At 33.0% G+C, this 10,571-nt stretch overlaps 2 protein-coding genes and 1 long non-coding RNA gene across 3 annotated transcripts in view; all 3 read left to right on the plus strand.

Annotated features, from left to right (window-relative positions):
* LOC118048642 (probable disease resistance protein At4g27220) overlaps window positions 1–10,571 on the plus strand; it is a 99,354-nt gene that overhangs the window by 28,894 nt on the left and 59,889 nt on the right. The window lies entirely within an intron of this gene.
* Window positions 1–10,571, plus strand: part of LOC140955119 (uncharacterized) — a 71,429-nt gene that overhangs the window by 10,751 nt on the left and 50,107 nt on the right. The window lies entirely within an intron of this gene.
* LOC118048638 (probable disease resistance protein At4g27220) lies at window positions 1,402–5,289 on the plus strand. The gene is made up of 2 exons (XM_035058409.2): window positions 1,402–1,528; window positions 1,870–5,289. The coding sequence occupies exon 2, from the start codon at window positions 1,876–1,878 to the stop codon at window positions 5,287–5,289; it is 3,414 nt and encodes a 1,137-aa protein (XP_034914300.1). The 5' UTR covers window positions 1,402–1,528; window positions 1,870–1,875.

Below are 10,571 nucleotides of genomic sequence, written 5' to 3' on the forward strand. Positions count from 1 at the left end.
TTCCGGGCCAAGCATGGTTGATATGCTTGAAGGGGAACGTTGTTCCAGAGACAAACATTAAACACTCTTCAGATGAGATGTGACAAACCATCTGGTTGAAGTGATCCTTTGGAGTGAGCAAAGGGGTGCTTGGTTGACTCTGGTGATTGAAAGGTTTGGCGAGTACCTGTAAACTTAGCCGCAGATGCTCTCGGAATGGTAAGCTTGGAAGAGTTGCAGGATGCAAGATTGTGCTGAAAAAGTAAGAGGACAATTGCCCATATAAATGTCAAAGGGGGTGATTGTTAGGTGTGTTGCCATTTAATGTGCCTAACATTGACTTTAATCAGCAGCCTTTGTTGAAGAAGATGGCAGCCACCTACTCCCATGTGCAGCTACTGGAAAATGAAGAAGAGAAGCCATCATTCCTGCCTATAAATAGGCACTAAGTGTAAAGAGCAAAAAGAGAGAGTTGAGAGAAAGAAAGATGTGAGAAATGTAGGAGAGAGTGGGCTGCCAAGGCAGCCAGCAGTAGCTGCCATTGCAGCACTGAGAAGAGAGAAATAGAGTGAGGTTGAGAGTTGCCAGAGAGGAGATGATTCCTCCTCCTCTATTGTTGTAAATCTTGTTCTCTCCCTAAATAATCAAATGACTTCTCCCGTGGATGTAGGCGGTTTGCCGAACCACGTTAAATATTGTGTCAGTGTGCTTGCCCTCCCGAGAGCAAATATCAGTACATCACCGGTCGGAATTCCCTACATTATTTCCCTTCCCCTCCACATGTACAAAAACACAGCCTGCAAAAACCAGCTTGCTGGGTTAACTCGGTGACGTTACTGATTTAAAATTTAATTCAAACCGAGTTTGCTTTTCATCTAGATAAAAAATTAATCTTATTAAATTTAAATAACTTAACAAATCAATTAGTACTCAAAGTACTTAACAGATTAATTTATGACTCGATTAATTTAAGTAAACTATTGTGAAAACTACTAGTATCAACTCCAAAGCTTTATTTATTTATTTAATAGAATGTTGTGTAAGTTTTTTCTTTAAAACAATATTATTCAATTAAAAATAGAAATTTAACATGGCAACCCCACAACTTATGAATTAGGATAATAAAAAAAAACAAAAAACCACAATCACCATTCCTCACCAAATGGCTCAAAGGACACAACATTATTTTAGTGTGATTGGTAATGGAAAGCAAAATATTTTTTTAATGTTGTTATTTAATTAAAAATATATTTTTATATTAATATATTAAAAAACACCTAAAAACAATATTAATTTAATATTTTTTCAACCAGACGTACTTCCAGCATTTAAAACAAATTAGCGCTCCCTCAAAAGTCAAATTTCCCGCATCAAATTTCTTAAACCTTTCTGATGATCAGTGCTTCCTTTTCTGATTGAATCGAATCATCTGGAGCTCAACATCTTGCAACTTCCTTCTTATTTTAAACCGTATATTCTTCTCTGTTCTTGTCTTTTTTGCTGAATACTGCTTAAGCAAACCAGCACTTGAAGCACAACTTGAATCCAGGTAAATTATTTATAATCCATCTTCTTCATTTTGTTTTTCACATGTAACTCTGGTTTGAATCTTTCAAGGAAAACACAAGTTGTAGAAATTATAAATTAGAAACTTCGGAGATAGGATCATCAACAGTTTCCAAAAATAAATAATTTGATCTTTCTCAGTTGTAACAATCCATGCCTTATGCAGTTCATACTAAATTGACCCCAAGTTAACCTTGAATTCATTGTTTTTTCTTATTAGTTTCTTCGCTGTTTGTAACTTATTATTTTAGTTTCAACCTTCCTTTTCCAATTAATGTACTTCCATTAATTTTTATTCAATATTTTGACCCTTTTTATCTGTAGGACAAAATGGTTAGATCAGATGATCCGTTTTGGAAGGAAGTTGAAGATATGAATGATGGAAGCATGAAGTGTAAGTTTTGTGGGCATTTATTTGCCAATGGTACTTCCATTTCGAGGATCAAATGGCATTTATCAGGAGAGAGAGGGCATGGTGTTGGGATTTGTGGTCAGGTGCCTCAAGAAGTTCAAGAAGCAGCCTTTCTAGCTATGCATGTTGGCAACAAAAGACATAAAAGCATAGCAAGTTCAAGCAATGTTAATGATTATGCCATTTCCACCTGTCCACAAGAACAAGACAATGCAGTACTTGTTAATTTGGCACAAGGTGTTGGGCGTGAGAGAATTCAATCGCGTTTAGAAGCGGCAAATGGTATGGAATACACTGGTGAAGGATCTTTTCAGCATGTTGACAGAAGTGTCTCTCCTTGGAGACTCAGAGTTGATGCTCATGAGAATAGAGGAGAAGCAACACCAGGAACAGATTTAGTGGATCAATTTGCTGATGGTACTTGGGTTCAGATACACTCTGCCCTTTCAAAGGAGCAGAAGCTGAATGCAATCTCTACCTATTTAATGCTGGAAGAGGAGGATGTGGAGCGTCTGCATGATGGATTTGAAACTATACCTAGAACAGAAAACCTGCAGCATCTGGAGAGAGGTATCTCTTGTGAGAGGCCATCAATTAATCAAGCTGGTGAGCCTCGAGGAGATTCATCCCAACCAACAGATCCATTGTGTCTTGACCATGGAAGATATTATGATCAACTCTGTGCACCTTCACTAAGCAAAGATGTCATTATGTATGATGTGCAGAACATGGTTAGAGTGAGGACAGAACCAGTGGAGGAGGAGGGTGTGGAGAATAGTGGAAGATTAGTGCGGCCTGACGCTGGAGCTAGATCTTCTATAAGCCTTAAATACAACACAAGTGAGACTAGAGGAGTTCCATTACCAACTAGCTCTACAAAGCTAGTGGGTCAAGCATTGGAAGAGAATACGAAGGTGATATGGTCTTTGTTAATGGATGATAAAGTCTCAACCATTGGCATTTACGGCATGGGGGGAGTTGGTAAAACAACAATACTAAAACATGTCCATAATGAGCTTCTACAAAGACGAGATATTTGTGATCATGTTTGGTGGGTGACCGTGTCTCAAGATTTCAGCATTAATAGATTGCAGAATCTTATTGCTAACCGTCTTGATCTAGACCTTCCAAGCGAAGATGATGAACTGCATAGAGCTGCCAAATTGTCAGAAGAACTAAGGAAGGAACAAAAATGGATTCTCATTTTAGATGATTTGTGGAACAATTTTGAGCTACACAAAGTGGGAATTCCTAAGAAGTTGAAAGGATGCAAGTTGATTATGACAACTCGATCAAAAACGATTTGTCATCGGATGGCTTGCCAGCACAAAATCAAAGTGAAGCCACTTTCTAATGGAGAAGCTTTGACTTTGTTCATGGAGAAGCTTCAACGTGATGTAGCACTTTCACCAGAAGTGGAAGGAATTGCGAAAGCTGTTGCAAGGGAATGTGCTGGTTTGCCATTAGGAATTATTACAGTGGCAGGAAGCTTGAGTGGAGTGCATGACCTACATGAGTGGAGAACTACATTGAAGAAATTGAGAGAATCAGAATTTAGGGACAAGGAAGTATTCAAGTTATTGAGGTTTAGTTATGATCGGTTAGGTGATTTAGCACTACAACAATGTCTCTTGTACTGTGCATTATTTCCTGAAGATGGTGTGATTGAAAGGGAAAAGTTGATAGGTTATTTGATCGATGAGGGAATAATTAAAGGAATGAGGAGCAGGGGAGATGCATTTGACGAGGGCCACACGATGCTTAATATACTTGAAAATGTTTGCCTATTGGAAAGTGTTAAAATGAAGTTTGATGATATTAGACGTGTCAAGATGCATGACTTGATTAGGGACATGGCCATCCATATACTGCAAGAGAACCTTCAATACATGGTCAAAGCAGGTGCACAATTAAAAGAGTTGCCAGATGCAGAGGAGTGGACGGAGAATCTGATGAGAGTTTCACTAATGAAAAACATGATCCAAGAAATTCCTTCCAGCCATTCACCTAGGTGTCCCTATCTATCAACTCTATTGCTATGTCAAAATCGTTTGTTGGGATTTATTGCGGATTCATTTTTCAAGCAATTGCATGGGCTCAAGGTCCTCGATCTGTCTTGCACAGGTATTAAAAATTTGCCAGAATCTGTCTCTGATTTGGTGAGTCTCACTGCATTATTGCTTAGTTGTTGTGATAATTTAAAACATGTTCCATCATTAAAGAAGCTCACGGAACTGAAGAGGTTGGATCTCTATTGGACTCCGCTTGAAAAGATGCCACAAGGAATGGAATGCCTCACCAACCTGAGGTATCTTAGATTGAATGGATGTGGTGAAAAGGAGTTTCCTTGTGGGATATTACCAAAACTCTCTCACCTACAAGTCTTTGAACTAAAACAGTCAATGAGGACCAGTTATGCTCCGATAACAGTTAAAGGAAAGGAAGTAGGATCCTTGAGAAATTTGGAAACTTTGGAGTGCCATTTCGAAGATTTTTCTGACTTCGTGGAGTATCTCAGATCTCGAGATGGGATTCAATCATTAAGCACATATAAAATTTTAGTAGGAATGGTGGATTACTTGTATTGGGAAAACATTGATGATTTTCCAAGTAAAACAGCTGGGTTGTGTAATTTGAGTATCAATAGAGATGGAGATTTTCAGGTCAAGTTCTTAAATGGTATTCAAAGACTGATTTGTGAACGCATCAATGCAAGAAGTTTATGTGATGTTTTGTCATTAGAGAATGCAACTGAACTGGAGGACATCAACATTCGGGATTGCAATAACATGGAGAGCTTGGTTTCATCTTCTTGGTTCTGCTATGCTCCACCACCATTGCCATCATATAATGGTATGTTTTCTGGACTTAAAGGGTTTTATTGTGGTGGATGTAAGAGTATGAAGATGTTGTTCCCACTTGTGTTGCTGCCAAACCTCGTAAACCTGGAAAGGATTGAAGTGATGCTTTGTGAGAAAATGGAGGAGATAATAGGAACAACAGATGAAGAAAGCAGCACCTCCAATACCATCACAGAATTAACACTCCCAAAGTTAAGAACTCTAGAATTGGATTGCTTACCAGAACTGAAAAGCATTTGTAGTGCAAAACTGACTTGCAATTCTCTTGAAGATATTAGTGTAATGTATTGTGAGAAGCTGAAGAGGATGCCAATTTGTCTTCCGTTGCTTGAAAATGGCCAGCCATCCCCTCCCCCTTCTCTTAAATACATCCGAGCATGTCCAGAAGAATGGTGGGAGACAGTAGTGGAGTGGGAGCATTCTAAGGCAAAGGATGTCCTTCATCCCTTTGTAAAGTTTGAGTATTGGTAATCCTTCCGTTGTAAGAATACTAATAATAGATTGTAACCTTAAATTTGCTCATATTCAATAATATATCATTCTTTCAATCATTTTTGTTAAAAATCATATGCAAAACATAATTATTTTTTATATGAAGTATGGAAATAGTCCTTTAAAACAAGGATATTCTTATTAATTATAATTTGAAATTTGATTAATATTATATTTTCATCCTATTGAGGTTCTCCAAGATGAAAATCCAAAAAATAAAAAAAATACTATATTGATTTATCATTAAATTAAACTAATAAAATAATAGATGTTTTGAAAGAAAAGGGTATGGCGTTCATTGTACTCCAAACTCATTGACTGATGAACTCTAATTTTTTTTTTTTAATTTTACTTTTTATTATTTAATTTGTTTGAGAGTTGAACTTCATTGTTTTATTTGATTTCTTATATGCAAGCTTATCCCGGTCATAATTTAGTATTCTAATTCATGTCATGTTTTTTAATTTTTTTTAATTGATGTTTTTTTTTCTAGTTTAGCAAATTGGATTACACCACTTGCTTCATTGGTTTGGATAAGGGCTAGCTTCGTAGAAGCCCCCAACTTATAACCAATTCATGATTGGGTCCTTATTGTTTTCTTTAGTGACGTCTTTAATGCATAAAACATTCTTAGTTTTGCCTTGTATTCAAATCCGTCGATGATTTCTATTTAAAAGCTGTTTTTTTGAAAAACAATAAAGAAAAGAGAGAACTGGAAGGTTTATCTATATATATAGGTTTTAGAATCTTGTTGAATGAAACTAGCGTTCTTGATTTCTAGGCGTTAGAAATAACAGGACTATTATTAAAATAAAAATAAAAATAAAAATAAAAATAAATAAATAAATACATAAATAAATATGCCCAGACTTTTACCATGTACCAATAGAGTTGAAGCTCTCACAGACAAGTCAAGGCCCAGGAATCGTGAAATTCACTTGGAACCAGCTTGGACGCGCTTAAAAACGTGTGGGACCACGGCGACGTGATGAAAAAGTGGGGCTGCCTCCTTTAGAAAAAGGGGGGCATGTAGTTTATGGACTCAGTCATGTTTTTTTCGATTAAATGGATTAATTCTTTATTATATTTGGATCATATATTTATATGTATTGATTTGATTTCTTTACTGTAATATTGCTCTTGAGTATATTGTTGTCGTTTGCGTATTTAAAAGTGATGAATGACTTTTCAAAAGCGGAAATTCTGGGAATTGAACTTCCAATTGAGTTATTAAACGAAATAATAATAATTAAAATATCAAATATCATTTTTATTGGCAAATCGTTTGGTAAACCGTAACAAAAACATCATTTTTGATATTTTTATTGGCAAAATAAGGTATAATCGGAGTACACAAGTCTTGAATTTCACTTTTATTCTTTTAAAAAAAAAATTGGAAAGGCAAATATACCTTAGTCCATGAAAATTAAAAATCAGTAAAATATTACTGATTATTTTTTAAAATATTTTTTATATAAAAATAATAAAAAAAAGTTAATTTAAAATAAAAGTTTTAAAATTTTATAAAAAACACGGTTTTGACTGCCAAAATCAAATCATGTCTAAGTCATCTAAAACATCAAAAGTCTGTTTACTGTACCAAGTGATTCTTGGCAATCAATTCCTGGATCAACACGATAAGGTCCAGCAATGGAGTATATTCTTGGATTGAAAAATAAAATAAAAATAAAAACTAATAATCTACAGAGTGGGTTCAAGTTAATTGAGGATGAGGTCTGATATATGCTTTAAACCCTGAGGTAAAACCTCATGCAGCTACCGACTTCAATATTTTCATTTAAGGAAGTGCAGCGTTGTGTCCCGAGGGAGGCCACCAGGCAAATACTACGATCATTTTTTATTTTAAATTTTTTTTTTTGTGTTTTTAGATTATTTTAATGTGCTAAAATTAAAAGTAAATTTTAAAAAAGAAAAAAATATTATATATATTTTTAAATAAAAAATACTTTATAATTTCAAATTGTCGGTGTACTATACCAAACTAGATAGTGAAATTTCAAAAAAAAAAAATCAATTTTTTTTTTTAAATTTAAAAAAATGCAGTTAGATAGTGAAGTTTCCTACCGCAATGAAGCTCCCTCTTATTGTTTGAAGCTAATGCTTGATGGCGTTCGTGGGGTTTCTACCCCCAGAATATGAAGTTATTTTCTAATTAAGGCTTTCTGGCCTCTCTAGGAAACTGAAAAACGACAACATCCATTTTCTAGCCCATCAGTGGTTCCACAAGACTTCTGCTATCTGCCTAGCTGTGATATAAAACAATTTTAGTCCATATTTGAACGAATAGCCTCCTGTTTCTTCAATCTTCTGCTGGGCTCCGTTTGTTTGCAGGAAAGTGAATTTCTTTTGGAAAGTGAATTCCGAGGAAAGTGAATTCCTGGAAAGTGAATTCCGGAAAAGTATTTTCCGATGTTTGGTAATGTTATGGAAAATGAACTGGAAAACACTTTCCAGTGTTTGGTTGTATTATGGAAAATGAACTGGAAAATAATTTATTAATGAATTAATTTTTTTTTCAAATTTATCTAATATATATATATATAAAATATTTAATCACTTACAATAAAAAAAATGAAATCTAAAATGTATAATGATGATTTTTTTTTTATTATATTCTATATTCATACATAGATTATTTTATAAAATATAACTATATATATCATATCATATTATAGAGAAATAAGCTTGTGAAATTTTTTTTACTATTCCATGAAACTATTTATAATTCCATTACGTACGAAATACATCTGACAAAACCTATAGTTTTAATAATATTTTTAGCATGTAATAAAATTGGATAAAATATTAAGGTATAAAATTCACTCTAAACTATTTTTTTTAAATATTAAAAAAATAGCACACTGCAAAAAAAAAAAATCCCACATGCAAGTAAACAGTGCAAGAAAACTGCATCGTTCACTATTTTTCAATGAACAGTATACGTAATACACTGTTCATGTTAATTGCACTATTCATTGAACAGTGCAATTAACATGAACAGTTGCTTTTCACCTCTGGCCACTGTCGGAAAGTGTTTTCCTTTATTTAACGGAAGGAAAACACTTTCCTTTCTCAATGTTATTAATTTTAAGTTGACCGGAAACCACTTTCCTTTGACCACTTTCCTTTGTTGCTGCCAAACACAGGAAAAGCAGGAAAGTGAATTCCAGGAATTCACTTTCCTGCAATCAAACACCTACTTCACTTGAACTTTATAATAAGGAAAAAGCATGAATGATTTCATTTTTCTTTCTACGTGGTTATTACAGTTTAAAAAAATATATATTTAAAAATATATATATATTAATATTAGACTCATGTTTAGTTTTATGATTACCTATTTTTATTATTATATTGTTAGATAAGAAAAAATAAAATTTAAAAAATAGAAAATTATTATTTTAAATAAAAAACATTTTAAAAAGGAAAGTATGTTATTATTTCCAATATTCATGTGTTTACATTTTCTAGGCATCTTCTTCCAAGCTTCATAATTGGGGTGGTCCACACGTTAACTTCCTAGCAATATTTATACTTTTTTTTTTTTTACCTTGAGAATATTGGTAATGGCGTTGACTCAAAACCTTTAATTTGTCTTTTAATTTCTTTTTATCCCAATTAGTAATTGCTACCTTGAGAATATTGACTGGTTTATCTTTACAGTCATAATGTGTTTTTTAAAAATTTTGAAAAAAATTCATTATTATCTTTCCTTACGGTAAATAAAAAAACATATTTCATTGTTCTTTTTAGAAGATATTTGGAATCATTTGCTGGATCTATTTTCTGTTTTTATTTTCAGATTTTGAAATGACCCCTCAGAAAACAATTCCAACCAATTATTTGCCATGGAATTTGGACGCTGTATAATTCCAAGTGGGCATGCTGCATTTCTTACCCTGGTGGAGCAAGAATCGAGGTAGCTTGTTTCTGGCTTTTGCTTCTCTTGATATGATTTGTTGGGCTAGTTTCTAGTTTTTTTAGTATTTTTATATTGTGTTAGTTATTATGGTTTTGATTTTGAATCATTTATTTATCTGTATTGATTTGATTTTTTTACTGTAATATTGCTCTCGAGTATATTGTTATCGTTGAATTTTTTTAATAATCATTTGTGTTATTTAAAAATGATGAATGATTTTTCAAAAGCGGAAATTATGGGAATTGAACTTCCAATTGAGTTATTAAATGAAATAAGAATAATTAAAATACCAAATGTGTGTTTTTAAGTTTTTTTCTGTCTTCATTAAAAAAAAAAAAAAACTAAAAGGATTGGTTAATCAATTCCTCAAGATTTTTTAATTTGTATTTTAAAGTTTTTTCTGTCTTTATGAACAACATAAAAAATAAACTAAAAGAATTGGTTAATCCAAAGACGCGTGTTTCTAAAGGTTGTTTTTTTTTTGTTACTTTTGTATGCTTTCCCCTGTTGCTAATATCCACCTCAGCATGTGGCATCACTCTGTTATAAACACCTCGGGTATATTGGTAAAATAGAAAAACATTCACTATAATTTGTCTCACAAAAATTTCATGGTTAAGTAAAATCACTCTGCTCTAATATACACACTCAAAGGCAGAAGCATAAGAACTACCATACACTCCTGCAAGCGAATATTGGTAATGGCGTTGACTCAAAACCTTTAATTTGTCTTTTAATTTCTTTTTATCCCAATTAGTAATTGCTACGTAATTAGATTTGGAGCCTCACTCTTATTTGCACACTTAATCTAGCATTGTCAGAACTCTGGTTTATCTTTACAGTTATAATGTGTTTTTTTTAAAATAAATTTTTAATATTTTTAAATTATTTTGATATTATGATATAAAAAATAAAAAAAAATTATTTTAATATATTTCCAAATAAAAAATATATTTTTTTTAAAAATTACAGCATGCATAAATATAGTACTCTTTTTAGAAAATTGCATGTGTTTACATTTTCTTGGCAGCTTCTTCGAAGTGTCAACATTGGGGCCGGTCCACACGTTAACTTTCTATATCTTGTAAAAGAATATCTTCCTAGCAACTTCCTTCCTATCAAACAATACATTAATTAATTATTATTGAGCTGACTTTTCTAATACATAGTATTATTTAAGGGAGCTAGCGGCTGTAACATTCTCTTCCACATCTCATTGTAAATTACAATAGTACGTAATTCAAGGTGTTTCGCCTTTTTCTTTAAAAAAAAAAATTTGTTTTTGTTTATTTTATTATAGGCTGGTTAATAATTCAGC

The sequence above is a fragment of the Populus alba genome, chromosome 19 (genome assembly GCF_005239225.2).
Source record: "Populus alba chromosome 19, ASM523922v2, whole genome shotgun sequence".
Taxonomy (NCBI): domain Eukaryota; kingdom Viridiplantae; phylum Streptophyta; class Magnoliopsida; order Malpighiales; family Salicaceae; genus Populus; species Populus alba.

What these genes read in the sequence shown, in the direction of transcription:
- LOC118048638 (XM_035058409.2), top strand. Translation starts at nt 1,876, where the DNA reads ATGGTTAGATCAGATGATCCGTTTTGGAAGGAAGTTGAAGATATGAAT.